At 39.3% G+C, this 19,316-nt stretch overlaps 2 protein-coding genes and 1 pseudogene across 2 annotated transcripts; all 3 read left to right on the top strand.

Annotated features, from left to right (window-relative positions):
* Window positions 1-3,756: 3,756 nt before the first annotated feature.
* LOC145489899 (uncharacterized) lies at window positions 3,757-6,128 on the top strand. Its single transcript, XM_081468979.1, has one exon. It carries the CDS (start codon window positions 4,212-4,214, stop codon window positions 5,823-5,825), a length of 1,614 nt encoding a protein of 537 aa, XP_081325105.1. The 5' UTR covers window positions 3,757-4,211; the 3' UTR covers window positions 5,826-6,128.
* Window positions 6,129-8,207: 2,079 nt separating this feature from the next.
* Window positions 8,208-10,220, top strand: LOC145489902 (uncharacterized). The gene has a single exon (XM_081468982.1). The coding sequence runs from the start codon at window positions 8,380-8,382 to the stop codon at window positions 9,979-9,981; it is 1,602 nt and encodes a 533-aa protein (XP_081325108.1). The 5' UTR covers window positions 8,208-8,379; the 3' UTR covers window positions 9,982-10,220.
* A 1,913-nt stretch (window positions 10,221-12,133) lies between these two features.
* On the top strand, window positions 12,134-17,963 carry LOC145490486 (uncharacterized; annotated as a pseudogene).
* Window positions 17,964-19,316: the final 1,353 nt, after the last annotated feature.

The raw sequence follows: 19,316 nt of genomic DNA, 5'->3' as shown, positions 1-19,316 counted from the left end.
GTACGAAGCTCGTGACACCAGCTATGATACCGCTGACGACAGCAACGAAGCTCGTGACACCGGCTATGATACCGCTGACGACAGCAACGAAGCTCGTGACATCAGCTATGATACGCTGACGACAGCAACGAAGCTCGTGACATCAGCTATGATACCGCTGACCATAGCAACGAAGCTCGCGACACCAGCTATGATACCGCTGACGACAGCAACGAAGCTCATGACATCAGCTATGATACGCTGACGACAGCAACGAAGCTCGTGACATCAGCTATGATACCGCTGACGATAGCAACGAAGCTCGTGGCACCAGCTAGTCCGATATCTGGGTATGGTGAAATCAGAATTTCTAAGGTGATATTGAGAATTGGTAATAACAAATAATTCCGCAATGTAAGGAGGCGCCAGACCATTTTTGGTAGTTTCGCTCTTTGCAAGAGTTCCTCATACGTCGATTTATTGTCACAATAAACAGCTCGTGGTGCTCGTTCCTGAATTCGTTCTAGTTTTCTGGCATCAGAAGAACGACAAAAATTCCAGACAGTCTGACAGTATGTGAGATGAGGAAGTATAGCAAATTTGACAATGTGTAATTTAGCTGATGTCGAAATGAAGTTACGTAATCTCAGAAGAACACCAGTTTGACAGGAGGCTTTTCTACAAACATTGCTTACATGACTCGAAAATGATAGTTGATCGTCTAAGGTAACCCCTAAGAGCGTTATCTCTGGTTTCTGATCAATTACAGTGTCATTAATAACAATATGTAAATCCTTAGACAGTTCCTCGGGCCCAGACTCATCACCTGATACTTTGAAAAATTTCCTTGTAAAAAGTTGTTGTTGTACCACTCAGAGATGTTGTTTCCTTCCGCTTTCCGCTTCGTTAGTTGTCTTCGCCACTGAAAACAGTTGGTGATCATCCGCATACATAAATAACCTGGTTTTATCAGTGGAGAGGTGTAGATGGTTTTGGACTACATTCCAAAGAAGAGGCCCGAAGGCCGATCCCTGGAGACATCCTCCCGGGGAAGCGTACCAATCACTTGTTGTTTCCTGACTGATCCTAACCCTGTTTTTCCCATTTGTGAAATATAGGGGTGGCGAATGGTCCTTTAAAAACCCATGGTCTCGCAAAATTTTCGCCAAATTTCACAGGTCTCGCAGTCTCGTTTTTTAGCGGTTATGTGCGTCTTGCAGTCTCGATTTTTCTCACAAAGCTGTCTCGCAGTCGCGATTTTTTTCAAGGCTAAGAAAGTCGTTAAGTACCGATTTGCTTATTTTTTTATAAAGTTAAATGACATCACAGCATCTTAGAACCTGAACGTCTTGAGTTCGCGTTTAAAACACTTTGAAGTCTCGGTCTCGCAATTGAAGAAATCAAAATGTCTCGGGCTCGCAAAGAAAAACGCTAATCTCGTCGTCTCGCAAAGTCTCGCATTTGCCATTCGCCACCCCTAAATATGATCGCATCAGGGCTAGTGAGTTACCAGATACCGGATATATAGGGTAAAAAAAAACCTAGGGGATACCGGAGATATAGGGTAAAAAAAAACTTAGGGAATACCGGATATATAGGGTAAAAAAAACTTAGGGTATACCGGATATTTGTGGAAATCATTAATGGATAAGGGATATTTAGAACAGCTTTTCTGGGATATCGAGTACGAAAATTGTTAGTTCATGAAATTGAAATTTACGGGATGCGTTTTGGAAAAGTAGGACAGGGATGAAAATTAGATTAAAGATGATTTCCAGTCTGCCCTGTGCACCCTCGAGAGTTTATTTGCGTTTTTTGTTTCGTTTCATGTAAGACATCACACAATGTAAACATTTCGCAACTGCTTACATGAGGTAAATTCAAAATTTCAAAACAACCGCCGTTATGGATGCGAAGCGGTCGAAGCTTTATGCTTCGTTCTTTCTCATATTACTTGCTGAAACAACTTCGCAGCTGTAAAAATCAATGAAGCTGTTGGAAAAAGAATTTGAAAGGCTTCAAAACATTCCATCGAGTGAGATTTAGAATGTTTACAAACATTAGGGTGCTGAGACTGCGCAGTACAGACTGGAAATTATCTTTAAAGAGAGCACGTTTCGAAAACGTGACAGAGTTATCAGTTTCACGTGTTATGACCTTGGTAGCTTCTCTCTTCCGTCATCAATATTTCTTTAATTAAAAACATATACAGCCATTCCGAGAACGGTCTGCCTACAGAATGCACTGCTCGCAGTCTACCTATAGAAGTGTAACAGCGTACGTGGCAATGCTAAGGCATTATGGGTAAAGGTAGTTATCTCTTCCTTGATCGAAGTTCACCGCGGTGTAGGAGTAACTACAAATAAAAGTATTCATTGTTTTTCTTTCTTTCAGGCTGAAACACCGTGAACTTCAATTACCGTTGCTAAGCTAACACTACCAATAATTTCTTTCGGCATTGTCGCGTAGGCATTTACGATTTTGTAGGACAACCTTTCTCGAAACAACTGTATCGATGTTTATTCGTTATTTCCTGCAAAAAAAATCCTTCCGTTTCGCACTCGTTCAACTACAGGAGGATCGAAACATCCCAGTCAACAATTAAGTTTTGAACCATTAGCACAGCTACATAACCGCCCGAGGCTTAATCATTTGGATCGAAACCAGACTGGAACGCACTCTCTTAACTTCTGACCTCAAAGAAATGAAGCGAAACTATTTTTTTTCTGTGTGAAAATGTTGATAGACTGATAGTATCAAAAACAAATTGGATCAATACGTTGGAATTAATAACACTGGAGATAAAGTGTTCAAAACAGGAATTGAACTTATAAGGACTGCCGAAAACCATTAGGCTCTTCAAGCCGGGAAAAGTACATTTATTGACTTTTTTTGTGCGCACAAAACGAACCTTGTAAACTAGTAATAGGCAAAATGAGCTTACATTATCACTTAAGTCTCACTAAAATGATTAAAATCATCTTTTCTGGTTGGTATCAATGTTTGTAAGGAATTCACTTCCTTACTAATGTGTTTTTGAATGGCAGGGAGAGTTGTTTCATTTTCCTTTCATCGAAGAGCTTCAGTTGCCTCTCCAAAAATAAGTTTAGTCTGTTTTGGCATGAGCAACGCCGGGGTGAAAAACCTGTTGCTGACCGTTCACGCACTGGTTCATTGACAAATTAGACTGCCAGAAGTCTCTCTTTTCCTCGAAAATCCGTGGGGAAGAACGCAAAACAAGTAAGCGTGCGAGCGTAACTGCGAGCTTGACGTGCGAGCGGCGAGTGGCGATGCCGCGAGCCGCCACATAGCGCGCACTTCACGCTTACAGTCACGCTTGGGTACTAACTTGTCAGTTTGCGTTCTCTCTCACGGATTTTCGGGGAAAGGAGAGCCTGCTCGCAGTCTATTGACAAAGTAATACAAAGCAGTGAAGGTATAACCCACTGAATTGTTGAGTCATGTCGCCGATTCAGTTTTACACAAAGCGTGAGCACTGAGTGCTTGTCGGTATTGTTGATCCTGATTTCAGTGCAATTATCTGAAAATTGTGTCTGATCGATCCATACATAAGCAACCGTATTGGAGACATTTTTAATCAGGCAAACGTTCAAAGAAAAAGTTGCTTACTTATTTTGTATAAGAAAAGACCCTTTAAGAACTCAGAGGCTATTATTTTATATCGGAATAGTGTGCTATAACTCATCTCTGCATTACAGGAACTGTATAATCGGAAGAATAGAAAACATTTCGGTATTTCCGGAGAAATAAGCCCCCTCGCCCCAGGCAAATAACGTGATAAGATCAACAGGAAGAAATTACACGACCTTGTGACATCAATGTTTCTCAAACAGAGTTGAAATGTCCTCTTTTGGGAAAGTTAATTAAATTCAACGATATGACTAATTGCAATTAACATCCATCATCAATTTAGGGTTACGCCTTCAGATTAACAGGAAGCCGAGCTACCAGAATAGGCCGCGTTCGATATAGCAATATTCTCACATGGCTCCGAGGCTTTCAGTACAAACTTCTATATTTGGTGGTGTTTTCTTTATGTTCAAGTCTCTCTTGGGAATTGAGAAAGCCTCGGAACCAGCATTTGACATATGACCACAAATCGAACGTGGCCTATAAGATGAAATGACACATTTGCGAGAGCTCACATACAGTTGAACCTGAAGCAAGGAAACGGAGATCTTTCTATTTATATCACAGTTTATCGACGAAAAATGAGCAGCAATACGTTGATAGAAGTTTTTGGTCACATCGTGTTCAGTTTTACACGAGGAGTAACAGAACACTACAATCCACAAGAACCTGAATACACGGCAGAGTCTTTTGGCTACGATCCTCTACAAAGTACAGGTCGAGAATGGTATTATCATCCTGTTCGCGAGCTTATTTACCAGGAGTACAGCGACAGAGAAGCCACAAGCTTAGACTATCTAGCGTCTAGCCATCTTGATATAAAGGTTATAAACGCGTGCTCAGCAGAGGAGAACGAAGAAACACATGAAGATCAGCAAGATAGAGCAATGGCTTGGAAGCGACTCAGACCATCCGCTCTCCGAACAGTTTGTAACTCAATGTACATTGGAGCTTTGATTTCACTACTAACTGCCACCATTATAGGCTCAGAATACCTGTTGATATCTTATATCTCTTACAAAACGGCACTCAACTGCGAATTTCACCCCGAGTGGTCAATTCCAAAACAATTACAATGGATAAGATCAGTTTCCAATATAATATCTTGCGCATTCCTTTACTTGTGGCCCTTTGCTTGTTTTCTATTTGTTTTTCGTCCATATCAGTTGAAAGGTTTGAAAAGGAAACTGTTTCTGGTTTGCTACTTTGTTTACTGTTTAGATTCAATTTATCGTGTGGCCCTGCAAGCCCTAGGAATTTCTCATTCAAAGATTTCTTCTCTACAAAAGATTCCACTCAATGCTTTGTTTTCTGCCAGTGTAGGCTGGCAAGTCTATCTTCTAACAAGTCACTTCAGTATGCGTAAGACGAGAAAACAGCAGGTGACCTTTTTCTTTAAAATGATAGTACCCGGATGTTCTAATTTATTTATTGGTTTGACTGCATCCTTTTTCATTTACCCGGCGTACAGGAAACAAAACGAGGACGGCAAACTGTTAATCGCACTCTTCGCTCCTCTCATTGGAGTCATAGTCAAGACAATCTCGCGGATTTCCGTTCAGCGGTTATGGAACGTTGCCCATCCGGGATATTCGTTTGCCTTGTTAGCACCACTGTACTTTGAATCAGTGGTTGTATTTCGAGTGTTACAAGCGGATCTTGACAGTGTAGAATCAATTGCAGTTCTTGGAATAATTCACGGAGCTTTGGAAGTTGTAGAACAAAGCACCATGGTTGTTATTGATCACATTTGTCATGTGATTTGGAAAAGAACATCAGCTCCTTGGGGAAGTTTTCGTACTCCTCGCCGTGAGAGACTAATGGCTGATATCGCTATCACGAGCATGCTGTATGAATCAACTGCTATAGTGTCTGTTAACGGCTTTTTGTACTTGTATCAATTTATTTACTTACAAAACGATTCCCTTTTAAACCTGCTGCAGTCTTTCGCCTTTTGTACTTCAGTTCAACTGGTGATCGAGTGGTTTTTCACCAGCGTTTCTCTAGCGATCGAGACTCGCTATCAGAATATGGCTGTCATGGCTGTTTGGCGAAGACAATGGAAAAGACATGTTTTAGTCGCGATCGTAAATGTGGTACCACTAGCTTTGTGGACTGCTGGACACCTTTTAGTAATCGTACATGAACGCTTTAATGAATCCGTGAACCAGCCTTGTAAAATCCCTTTTTCTTGACAGTTAGACACATAAAAACCGCGCCGTCCTCTGTTGGGGCCAAGCTTGTCTGGACAATTTCAACTAATGTAGTAAGGACATCTCCTTGATGATCACTAGGGATGAACCGCTAATACAGGCTTAAAGTTGCCGATTAAGCGGAAATGATGTTGCGAACTTTTCTTCATCTCACCGTCTTGGCAGGACACGGCGGATGAACTACACATTATACATAAATGTCATTTAACCTTAATTACTGAAGATGTTAGGTTAATCAGCTGAAAAGTAGAGACTGCTGAATAAGTTTAAAGTTTTCTATAGAATAACGTGAAAATATTACTTGCAGGATTTCCTACAAAGTAAAATCGCAGAAATCACACTTACGCGTTGTATCACTGACTGAAGTTTATTGAAGAAAATTTATTATATAAAATCACCATGGTGGGTGCCCTTAAATTAGGCATCAGTTGACTTCAAGCAACTAATTGTGTGTTATACCTTCTCAGAACTGATTAACGCTTTTGTTTTCGTTTAGTTTTCAAAACAAAGTTTCATTCTTGCCACCAGTTGACGAAACAGCTAACGCAACCTTTTAGTAAACGACGATCACAACTAGGAACTAAAGCGTTTTTTTTTTTTCGTCCCACGTTTTGGTTTCCAATAAATGATGAAAACGATTTTTTTTTTCCCACAAGGAATTGGGGTGGTAATTGTAAATGGAGAGAGATATATGTTATTCGCCGGCTGGGAGGTCCGTATAGTGAAAAACTGTGACCGAGGTCTTGCGGAAATGTGGCGCGATTTTCAACCCCGAGGTCACAGTTTTTTCACTATACGGACCGACCCTAAGCCGGCAAATAACATTTTTATTTTTCCCTGCGGTAAATTGGCTGAGAAGTTGAATTGTTCACGTAACTTTGTCATTGAATTGGCTTACGTGCCGCCTACACACCATCGCAAAAAATCTAACGAGCGAACGAACGAGTAACTCAGATACTAGACAAAGAAAGATATATTAAAGGACAGCTTTATTTCCAGCTACGTTATGTTAGTTGCATCTAGTTCACCAGTTAAGTTCTCCAAAACTGCTTTTCCGGTGTGAAATTTCTGCAAAGTTGTACAACAAAAACAATTTCTATCAGCCGTTGCGAAACACTCGAAATCAGCCTTTTTACCATAAATTGAGTAGCAGAATTCGCGTAAATTCGTTGGGTGTGTTCCACAGAAATTCTCTTAGATACAGCAACGATCAGAGAGTTAAAATCGACTGCAATTGACTTTTTTTTGCTTAAAAATTGTGCTGCGAGAGAAACACAGGATTGCGCGCTATTACAGCGCCGAGCTACAAACAACCAAAGTAACTCTCGCAACTTAAAAATACTCAATTCAATTTACTTCCAGTGACTTTCCTTGACATTTTAAAGTGAATAGAGATAAACTTGCTTTGATTAATCATCGATGGAAGTGTAAAAAGAGCAAAGGGTGACGATTATTGCTAGTTCACTCACGAAAATTAACCAACATGGCAATTTCACCCGCGCTGTTTCCCGCCGTTAGCGTGACCGTGGTCAGAGATAGGAAAATCCGGACCGCGCTACTGAAAAACTAATCAGTTTGCAGGATTCGTTACCGTGCCCTCATGGGAAAAAATAAAGTAGTTACGTACTCTCTGTTAATTTTGCTTCTGTTTGCCTGAAAATTAACATACTGAATAGATTGCTAAGCAAACACTTTGGCAAAATTTGAGCCAATTTGCACATTGAGTATGTTAATTTTCAGCCCTAGCTTACTAAAATAATCGCTTTCTTATATTTACTTTTTCTTGATAATGGCGTCATGATCACTTTGAAACGCCGAGTCTTTCAGTCATTTTTGAATATCACTGCTTAAGCAAATCTCTTTTGATCAAAAATTTAAAATTTTGTCGAAAATTTTAAAAATATGCAGTCCTAGGGGAAAAACAAGAAACCGAATTTAAAAATCGAAAAAAAAAATTAAAATATTCTTCTACCTGGTTTAATTTGTACAATTGCGTAGAACTAAATATCCTAAACTCAATAATGGCGAAAAAAATCATTCTCTAAAAAGATCATGACCTAAGTAAAGAAAATTTATTAATTCACATATATTGGGCAATTGTATCGTTGCTCTAGAAGTTCCTTAAGATTCTTTGTTTTTTCTCGTATGGTTCTGATTGTTTTAATCCGGTGTTCAGGTTAGATCACAATAATGGACCTTAACAACTAACGCTATGTTTACCAAAGCCGCCAGTGTTACGGTAAATCTCGGTATAAAGAAGTCCCCATTTCTAAATGCGTAGCCTGACAGGTGTTCCTGTTGGTTTCGAAAGTCATCAATTGTTTCGAAACTGACCATTTATTATCATTCATATCCACCACGGCACTTAAATTGAAAACCTTGAAATGAAGGCATTTACTTAGCTGTTACTGTCGCGAGCATCAAGAACTAAGTGACTAATGCAGTAAGAATTTCACAGACTCAATCAACCAGTTGGATTCTTCACACGGCAAGCTCAGGGTACAATTGGGATCAAAGATTTCCTTTGTCGAATGAGATGAGTAGCAGTACACTGATAGAGGTGTTTGGTCATATCGTGGTCAGTTTTACACGAGGAGTCACAGAGCACTACAATCCACAAGAACCTGAATACATGGTACAGTCTTTTGGCACAGGTCGAGAATGGTATTATTATCCTGTTGACGAGCTTATTTACCAGGAGTACAGCGACAGAGAAGTCACAAGTTTGGACTATCTAGCGTCTAACAGTCTTGAAATAAGGGTAAGAAACGCGTGTTCTCCAGAGGAGGACGAAGAAACGCAGGAAGATCCGGAAAATGAAGATAGAGCAATGGCTTGGAAGCGACTCAGACCATCCGCTCTCCGAACAGTTTGTAAATCAATGTACATTGGAGCTTTGATTTCCCTACTAACTGCCGCCATTACAGGCTCAGTATACTTGTTGATTTCTTATATCTCTTACAAAACTGAACTCAACTGCGAATTTCACCCAAAGAGGTCAATTCCAGTACAAATACAGTGGATAAGATCAGTTTCTCGTATAATATCTTGCGCATTCTTTTACCTGTGGCCCTTTGCTTGTTTTCTATTTGTTTTCCGTCCATATCAGTTGAAAGGTTTGAAAAGGAAACTGTTCTTAGTTTGTTGTTTTGTTTACTGTTTAGATTCAATTTATCGTGTGGCTCTACAAGCCCTTGGAATTTCTCATTCAAAGATTTCGACTCTACAAAGGATTCCGCTCGATGTTTTGTTTTGTGCCAGTTTAGGCTGGCAAGTCTATCTTCTAACAAGTCACTTCAGTATGCGTGAGACAAGAAAACAGCAGGTGACTTTTTTCTTTAAAATGATAGTACCCGGATGTTCTAATTTATTTATTGGTTTGACTGCATCCTTTTTCATTTACCCGGCGTACAGGAAACAAAACGAGGACGGCAAACTGTTAATCGCACTCTTCGCTCCTCTCATTGGAGTCATAGTCAAGGCAATCTCGCGGATTTCCGTTCAGCGGTTATGGAACGTTGCCCATCCGGGATATTTGTTTGCATTGTTAGCACCGCTATACTTTGAATCAGCGGTTGTATTTCGAGTGTTACAAGCGGATCTTGGCAGTGTAGAATCAATTGCAGTTCTTGGAATAATTCACGGAGCTTTGGAAGTTGTAGAACGAAGCACCATGGTTGTTATTGATCACATTTGTCACGTGATTTGGAAAAGAACATCAGCTCCTTGGGGAAGTTTTCGTACTCCTCGCCGTGAGAGACTAATGGCTGATATCGCTATCACGAGCATGCTGTATGAATCAACTGCTATAGTGTCTGTTAACGGCTTTTTGTACTTGTATCAATTTATTTACTTACAAAACGATTCCCTTTTAAACCTGCTGCAGTCTTTCGCCTTTTGTACTTCAGTTCAACTGGTGATCGAGTGGTTTTTCACCAGCGTTTCTCTAGCGATCGAGACTCGCTATCAGAATATGGCTGTCATGGCTGTTTGGCGAAGACAATGGAAAAGACATGTTTTAGTCGCGATCGTAAATGTGGTACCATTAGCTTTGTGGACTGCTGGACACCTTTTAGTAATCGTACATGAACGCTTTAATGAATCCGTGAACCAGCCTTGTAAAATCCCTTTTTCTTGACAGTTAGACACATAAAAACCGCGCCGTCCTCTGTTGGGGCCAAGCTTGTCTGGACAATTTCAACTAATGTAGTAAGGACATCTCCTTGATGATCACTAGGGATGAACCGCTAATACAGGCTTAAAGTTGCCGATTAAGCGGAAATGATGTTGCGAACTTTTCTTCCTCTTACCGTCTTGGCAGGAGTCGGCGGGATGAACTACACATTGTACATAAATGTCATCACCTTTATTACCGAAGATATTAGATTAATCAGCTGAAAAGTAGAGATTGCTGAATAAGTTTTAAGTTTTGTATAGAATAACATTAAAATATTTGTTGCAGGATTTCCTACAAAATAAAATCGTAGAAATCCCACTTATGCGTGAGACGTTTTGAGTTGTATCACTGACTGACGTTGACCGAAGAAAATTTGTCTATATAAAATTAAAAATTATAGGTATACTGAGTGACGATATCATTTTTGAAATCACTTTTGAACCTTTAACTGTACTTTAATGCTGCTGTATGATCGAAACATCTTCGGATCTCCCTCGGACGACTACGGCAATCTTCGGTTATGTTCAAAAATCTTCGGACATTTTCGGGAAATGTTGGGAAACGTCCTGTGGCCTCAGTTCGGACAACTTTTGGAGCTTCTTCGGAAACTAGTCGGAAATCTTCGGAAAATCGTCATAAACGTTGTTACTAGTATGTTGATGTATTGTGGGGATTTAATATAACAAAAAGAAAATTACATGGTCGCTTGGAGATACGAAATTTCTCCTCTTATGTTGAAACTTATTCCACTCGTTTGCTGCGCTCACTCATGAAATATTCAACCCTCGAAGAGAGATTTCGTATCTCCGCGCGGCCATGTACACAATCATGAGTATGACTTGAAGAAGCAAAACCACCAAGATATATTTTTATTGTTGGAAAACTAAAAATAATAAAAATGCTATATAAGTACACTGCATTTTAAAAAAGGTTTTTTGATGGCTACGCATGCGTAAGACCGTGATTTAAAATTGAAAATGTCTGCCAGGAAAAAATAGTCTCTCCACAGACGTTTAGATTTTTGCTTCGAGTGTTTTGGCTTAAACAATGAAACCCTCTGTTTTTGTCTTTTCCCAGGGCCACTGCACCTCTCTGCGTTTGAGCAGTTAATACGTTTTCTACTGGTCTCGAAGAACTCGATCAAGGCAAAACATACAACACTGAGCAGAGGGTCTGTGAACATTATAATCATCATCAGGATCAAAACCTCTTGAAAAAAGTCACTAAAAGCCAACTAAATTCTTGTACAAGCGAAAGCAGAGAATCTTAATTCGAGTACTTTTTAACCAGAATTGCAGTAAAATCACCATGGTGGGTGCCCTTGAATTTGGTATCACTTTAAGCAACTAATTATGGTTATGCCCTCTCAGAACTGATTAACGCTTTTGTTTTCGTTTAGTTTTCAAAACAAACTCTCATTCGTACCTCTAGTTGACGAAACAGCTAACGCAACCTTTTAGTAAACGACGATCTCAACTAGGAACGAAAGCGTTTTTATCCTTTTCACGTTTTGGTTTCCAACGTATGTTGGAAACGATTGTTCTACAAGGAATTAGATTGGTAATTTTAAATGGAGAGAGAAATAGTTACATACTTTCTGTTAATTTTGGTTCTATTTCCTGAAAATTAACATAGGTACTGATTCGATTGCTAAACAAACCCTTTAGCAAAATTTGAGTCAGTTTACACGTTCAGTATGTTAATTTTCAGCCGTAGATTACTTAAATATTCGCTTTCTTGTATTTATTTTTTCTTGATAATGGCGTCATGATCACTTTGAAACGCCGAGTCTTTCAGTCATTTTTTAATATCTCTGCTTAAGCAAATCTCTTTTAATCAAAAATTAAAAATTACGTCCAAAATTTTTGAAATATACAGTCCTAGGAGAAGAACAAGAAACCGAATTTAAAAATCGAAAAAAAATTAAGATATTCTTCTATCTAGTTTAATTTGTAAAATTGCTTAGAACTAAATATCCTAAATGTGATAACGGCGTAAAAACTCATTCTCTAAAAAGATCGTAATCTAAGTAAACAAAATTTATTAATTCACATATATTGGGCAATTGTATCGTTGTTCTAGAAGTTCTTTAGGGTTCTTTGTTTTTTCTCGTATGTTTCTGATTGTTTCAACCCAGTGCTCAGGTTAGATCACAATAATGGACCTTAATAATTAACGCTACGTTTACCAAAGCCGCCAGTGTTACGGTAAATCTCGGTATAAAGAAGTCCCCATTTCTAAATGCGTAGCCCGACAGGTGTTCCTGTTGGTTTCGAAAGTATTCGACTGTTTCGAAACTGACCATTTATTATTATTCATATCCACCACGGCACTTAAATTGAAAACCTTGAAATGAAGGCATTTACTTAGCTGTTATTGTCGCGAGCATCAAGAACTAAGTGACTAGCGCAGTAAGAACTTCACAGATTCAATTAACCAGTTGGATTCTTCAGACGGCAAGCTCAGGGTACAAGATTTCCTTTGTCGAATAAGATAAGTAGCAGTACACTGATAGAGGTGTTTGGTCATATCGTATTCAGTTTTACACGAGGTGTGGCAGAGCACTACAACCCACAAGAGCCTGAATACACAGCAGAGTCTTTTGGCTACGATCCTCTACAAAGCACAGATCGAGAATGGTATTATTATCCTGTTGACGGGCTTATTTACCAGGAGTACAGCGACAGAGAAGCCACAACCTTGGACTATCTAGCGGCTAGAAGACTTGATATAAGGGTTATAAACGCGTGCTCAACAGAAGAAAACGAAGAAACACAGGAAGATCAGCAAGATGAAGATAGAGCAATGGCTTGGAAGCGACTCAGACCATCCGCTCTCCGTACAGTTTGTAAATCAATGTACATTGGAGCTTTGATTTCACTACTAACTGCCACCATTGTAGGCTCAGTATACCTGTTGATATCTTATATCTCTTACAAAACTGAACTCAACTGCGAATATCACCCAGAGAGGTCAATTCCAGTACAAATACAATGGATAAGATCAGTTTCCAGTATAATATCTTGCGCATTCATTTACTTGTGGCCCTTTGCATGTTCTCTATTTGTTTTCCGTCCATATCAGTTGAAAGGTTTGTAAAGAAAACTGTTTCTAGTTTGCTGCTTTGTTTACTGTTTAGATTCAATTTACCGTGTGGCTCTATAAGCCCTAGAATTTCTCAATCAAAGATTTCTTCTCTACAAAAGATTCCACTCAATGGTTTGTTTTGTGCCAGTGTAGGCTGGCAAATCTATCTTCTAACAATTCACTTCCATATGCGACGGACAAAGAAACAGCAGGTGACTTTTTTCTTAAAAATGTTACTACCCGGCTTTTCACATTTACTTAGTGCTTTCATTGTAGCCGTTTTCATTTACCCAGCGTATAACAAACAACATAAGAAAGTCAAACTGTTAATCGCAGTCTTCGCTCCTCTCATTGTAGTCATAGTCAAAACAATCTCGCGAATTTCCGTTGAGCGGTTAAGGAACATTACTCATCCGGGATATTCCTACGCCTTGTTGACACCGCTGTATTTTGGATCAGCGGTTGTATTTCGAGTGCTACAAGCGGATATTGGCCAGGAGGGAGAGGTGAACACGTCAGATTTGGCTGACTCTATGATCATGGCCATTATGACGTCACGGCGAAAGAAGCGCGCAAATGCACAAAATTTTCGAAAATGGCGTCGTCGCCTCTCGCTGATACAACTCTTTGAGGCAGATTTCTCCTATCATTCCAGCTTCAAATGGTATTGTATTTGGATCTCAAGGAGTGACTATCATTTTTCTTTCTTTAGAGGTAAGTAGATTTTAATTATAACGGAAAAATCTTGGAGAAAGTGTATTTAAAGTGTTACAGTCATCGCTCTCCGTTGGAAATATGTGGGGCAAAATTTTGACTATTCGTCCTGTAAAATTGCCCTTTTTACGTGATCGGTAACGTAAAGAAACGTGTAACTTGGTCACAGAATAGCTTATATGTATAGGAAAACATTGTATCTGAAGATGATTTTGAAGAATTAGCAGTAAAAATGATCAGTCCATTTGAGTATGAAATATCTGCGATCTCGTGCTCGGAGTGTTCTTTCACGAAACTGAAACCTTTTCACATATTCTGCAATGGGCCTAGCAAACAAAAATATTATCCACAATGAAGGAAATGAGAACTTTCACAAACAAGAACTTTAGCTTAATTATTTAAATAAGACAAACCCTGCCTACTGCACAACGGTGGTTAAAATGCAGACAGAGGATAACATGCAGACTGCAGACTTTTTAAGAATATTGTATTCCCATTTCCTTTATATAGAGCTTGTGCTCTGTTAAGCCTGAAATATACGGCACAGGTTAGCCGGTGTATGGTTAGCTCGATCTCTTTATAAATGAAAATGGGAATATGATATTCCTAAAAAGCCTGCAGTCTACATTTTACTCATGGTTTGCAGTCTAGTGTTGTAAGACTTTTCTCTTCTTCATAGGCCACTTTCGTGCTGCTTTGACCACAGGCTGGTAGTTCAGAGTATATTCAATTTCCCATAGGGAGCCTCTGCAGAGGAGAGAGTACAAGGCCCCATTTATATGGTGTCGGGTACTGAAGACAACCCTATCAGACCCTTCTGAGGCAACTTTATCAAGTGTTTAATATATGACATGAAGTGGTCCTTCCAGGATTACTTAAGCCTTTTTTTATACTCCAGTGCTCAGTTATCCTTCTTCCTTTGGCTTCCTTTCAGTCATTTGATCACTGTGGGGTTTTGTGAGTCAATTTTTATTTCTTCATACCATGAGTTGCCCCAGGTGGGCCAGTCATAGTATTTTGACAAAAAAAGGTTATCATGCCTACTAGGATTACCTTGGTTATGTTGCTAAAGGTGGCTTGTGTTTCACTTTCTCAACAAAACAATAAAAGTTAGCTTGTTTAGGGTCACTGGGGCGAGGGCTTTCTTGGTTACCTAAGATCAAAAAAGGGGCCTCACTGTCGGCTGCAATTATGTATGCTTATTTCGCAAAACTTGAGTACCAAACTTGGTCACCTTGAGTTCCTGTTGCTGAATCTTATTATGTTTACAAAATTGGCACTGTTGATCAACAATTAAGGTATTTGAAGTCTGATTTATTTTAATTCCTAAACAATATTGTAAATTTTCTTTAAGTAAGGATCCAAAAATGCTTTATGCAGATTGATTGTTGTAGTTTGTTTGACATGCTTCAGAAAATTTTATTTTTCTTTTCTGTGCAGGTGAGGGTGCTGAAAAAAATTCTTTATGTGAAAATCTGAAGACCTCAGTTCAATACATTGATACTGGAAATGAGCTATTTAATGTTTTATAAATTATGATATTAGCTCCATGTACATTACCGCATTGTATCTGCTTGGACGGGACTTAAAAGGTGGATGGGGGTTGGATCATTTAATTGTGAGAATTGCATTTTTTAATGGTAAATACATACTCGAGTTCGTGGTGCTAGATCTCATTAGGAAATTTGTCTTTTAGTTTACATTTTCTGTTGAAAAGAGTTAGGGGCGATATGAAAACCAAAGAGGGAAGGGAGGTCATATAAACATTTACTGCAATTTTTGACTGGTGAATATTATGAGGAGTCTTATTATTTTGATCTTTTTAAACCTTAAGTTACCACCCTCCACTACCTTTGCAAGACCATTCAAGCAGGTCCCATTTCTGGCAGTACATGCAACCACCATGGAAAGCTATCTATTTATTGTCAGTGTACTGTCAATTAAACATTTAAAACCCAATCTTGTGTGTTATTTGCTGGAAATGTACACTTATCATTTTCTTGAAGCCAAAAATAAACTCATCAATGCAAAAAGCAACAGGGGGAACCTGGGATGGAAAGAGCTGGGGAAAAATCAGGCTTGACGTTCATGTTTACAAGTACAACCTCTCTGTGACACTCTTCTCGAGAATATTTCTTTGTAGTTCAGTTTAAGCTTAGTGTAAAATAATTGTTAGAACTATCTTTGTTCACATAAGATTTATGATGAAAATTAAAAGCATAAAGTATAAAGAAAAGAATTGATTATCATTTCAAACTTAGAGGTAGTAAAGCTATTACAGTTTGTCAAGACAGATACTATTAGAAAACAAGGGTTTGGTTATAATAAGAGATCACCTGATATTGATCTTTCTAGCTTTGTCATAACCTTCTACTGAACTCTTTGTTTTGGCAAAAAGTCATTTTGACTTAACAAGTTTCTCCTTGTTAAGTTAACTCTTATTGCTAATGACTTAGCATAGGAAGTATCCCTGTTCATATATCCTTTCCACTTTAATTCACTTGCTGCTTGGAACCAGAGTCTATTTTTTAGGTCTTTCTATATGACATCCTACGCAGTTGTCTTTTACAGTCTATACAGTCTACTGAGAAATGAAAAATAAATAGAACCCAAAGCACCACTTTAGGACACCTCTCTTGTCAGAAGTTCAGAAGAAGAAACAGCTTTGCACTGCATGCGGACGCCCGAGGAAACAGATCATGCTCCAATCTCAGATTTCACGAATATTTTGACATGAAATGAAGCACCTTTCTGGGAAGAGGTCTGGTCCGTGTTATTCTGAATATCATCCGTTTCATCTAGGTCTCCTGTAGAGTGATTTTATATCATTTTACCATCTAAAATATCCACACGTCTGCTCGGAGCTGGTTGGCCTCGCAGAAGAAAATGTTATCTTTGACGGTTTTGTGGATAATTTAGCGCAGAAAAATAATTCCTTGGTACATTATTTACTTTCCAACCCAGCATATGACTTGATAGTTCAAATGTCTTTGCAAGGGAACATTTTCTCATATTTCGAGGGTTTCGAGTATCGATCAGCGGGTCCTCCACGCTATCGTCTACAAAATAATGGGTTTAAACCCACTGATCATTTTTATGCACATGTTAAATGATTCGTTTTCATCACTGTTCGAACATTTTAAACCATATCAAGATCATGTTTTTGTGTTTGTGTTGTTCATTGTTGGGTTCTCCAGATATCGCCCAAGAAACGGGTGCAAAACTCCACTTTTTCAATCCCGTTTTTAATTAAGCGATCTCAAAATTTTGCATGTTTTTGTGCCTTCTGACTTCTAGTTTTTGAACACCAAAGTATTTTTGGCCACAATTTTAACAGGTTATCTTATTCCTGTGGTCTGTTGATCGCTTTCTTTCAAATTCTTTGAGTAATCATCGGATGAAAAACTTGTCTGGTGTCATTCTTTAGCGGCCATTGAAACTTCACGGGCCGGCTCACGAGTGACGTCATAACGGCCAAGATCATCGGGGGCGCAATCGCATGGCAACGCAAGCGAAGTTGACCTCTCCCTCCTGATCTTGGCAGTATACAATCCATCGCCATTCTTGGAATAATTCATGGCGCTACAGAAGTCATAGCACGAAGCACCATGGTTGTGATTGATCGCATTTGTCACGTGATTTGGAAGAGAAAATCTGCTCCTTGGGGAAGTTTTCGTACTCCTCGCCGTGAGAGACTATATCTAATGGCTGATATCGCTATCATGAGCATGTTGTATGAATCAACTGCTATAGTGTCTGTTAACGGCTTTCTGTGCTTGTATCAACTTATCTACATACAAGACGATTCCCTTTTAAAGTTGATGCAGTCTTTCGCCTTTCATACCTCAGTTCAGCTTGCGATTGAGTGGTTCTTCACTAACGTCTCTCTAGCAATCGAGACTCGCTATCAGAATATGGCTGTCATGGCTGTTTGGCAAAGAAGATGGAAAAGACATGTTTTAGTCGCGATCGTAAATGTTGTTCCATTAGCTCTTTGGACAACTGGAAACCTTTTAGTAATCGTACATGAACGCTTCAATGTGTCCGTGAACCAGCCTTGCAAAATGCCGTTTTCTTGAGAATTAAGACACATAAAACCCCTCCTCTGTTGAGGCCACGTTGATCTGAACAACATATATACAGCAAGCTATCTCCTCGATGATCACTATGATCAAACGCTGAGAAGTCCATAATCTCGAGGAAATAATTTAGGCAACTTTCTTCATGCGAGCACGTTACCTCACAGTCTTGGCAGAACGTGGCGTGATCATAGTTAGTAGAGGGGTGATGAACCTTTTAAAATTATACTGAAGATAACAAGTCAATAAATTGAACAAGTAGAGACTACTCAACACGTTTATAACCTTGTATAGACTATCGCGAGAATATTGTTGTAGGATGGAGTAACTTGATTTGGAACAAAAAAACCTCTTTTTTCGCCTGAAGAAAATTGCAGTCACGTGGAAGACTCATTAAGTTGTACCACTGAGGTTCATCGGGAAAAAATAGACGTTTCAAGTTAGCGTTCGAGTTCTATAAGCTGTGTTTACATGATATTGGAGTGACTTTGATACCGGCGCGAGTTCACCCCAGTCCCCACTCGTGGCTCTGTGTTGGTTTACCTGATACCACCAGAAAAATGTTATACCGGACCATAGTTACTAACTATGACCGGACGAGTCATTCGGGCGTGAATTTACCCGATTACTGAAGCTGAGCCAGAATTTCATTCCGGTACGAAATCTCGCAAGAGTATCATGTAAACGAAGAACAACGTCAATCTCGTGGGAGACTGGAGCCGATTGATGCATGCGTAGTTCATTTCATCCAATCCAAGATGGCGTCGCGTAAACCACATTGGGGCATGTGTCCCCTATATAAGCATGATACGAAATCAACTTGTAATCCTGGTATCAAACTCCCGCTGGTGCGAGTTTTCTCATGTAAACAATGACTGCCTCCCCTCCCTTCCCCCCCCCCCCCCCCGACAAAAAAAAGAGTTTACGTATCGTTAAAATAAAGATGAGATGTGCCTTTCTGGAACCGATGAAAGCCGTTGTTTTTGTTTGTTTGTTTTGAAAAAAGAACTGCATCCTTACCAACACTTGACGGAGGGGAACAGTGCTGTACCTTAGAGTAAACTTAGACGGCGGCACATATTCATACTATTGACGAGCGAAAGCGTTTCTTACCTTGTTTCTGTTTTGCTCATAATATCTGAAGGAAATGATTTTTGCACAATGGATTGTGGTTAGAAATCAGTGTAAATAGAGAGGTAGTCATGCGGGTAATTGTTACAAACTAATGAAATTCAACATGAAGTGGAGGACAATTATATAAACAAATAAATAAATTATATAAATAATGAACGTCAAGAACGTTTGATCCTTGCAATCCCACACATTGTGTTTTATTTCATAATTGGTTCATGCTGTATAGCGTTCATCACCGAGTTATGAAGCACGCGGAAAGTTTGGCGAACGCCGAAAAGAAGC

This window comes from Orbicella franksi, chromosome 6 (assembly GCF_964199315.1).
Source record: "Orbicella franksi chromosome 6, jaOrbFran1.1, whole genome shotgun sequence".
Classification (NCBI taxonomy): Eukaryota; Metazoa; Cnidaria; class Anthozoa; order Scleractinia; family Merulinidae; genus Orbicella; species Orbicella franksi.
This window is presented reverse-complemented; position numbering and strand designations above follow the sequence as displayed.

What these genes read in the sequence shown, in the direction of transcription:
- LOC145489899 (XM_081468979.1), top strand. Translation starts at nt 4,212, where the DNA reads ATGAGCAGCAATACGTTGATAGAAGTTTTTGGTCACATCGTGTTCAGT.
- LOC145489902 (XM_081468982.1), top strand. Translation starts at nt 8,380, where the DNA reads ATGAGTAGCAGTACACTGATAGAGGTGTTTGGTCATATCGTGGTCAGT.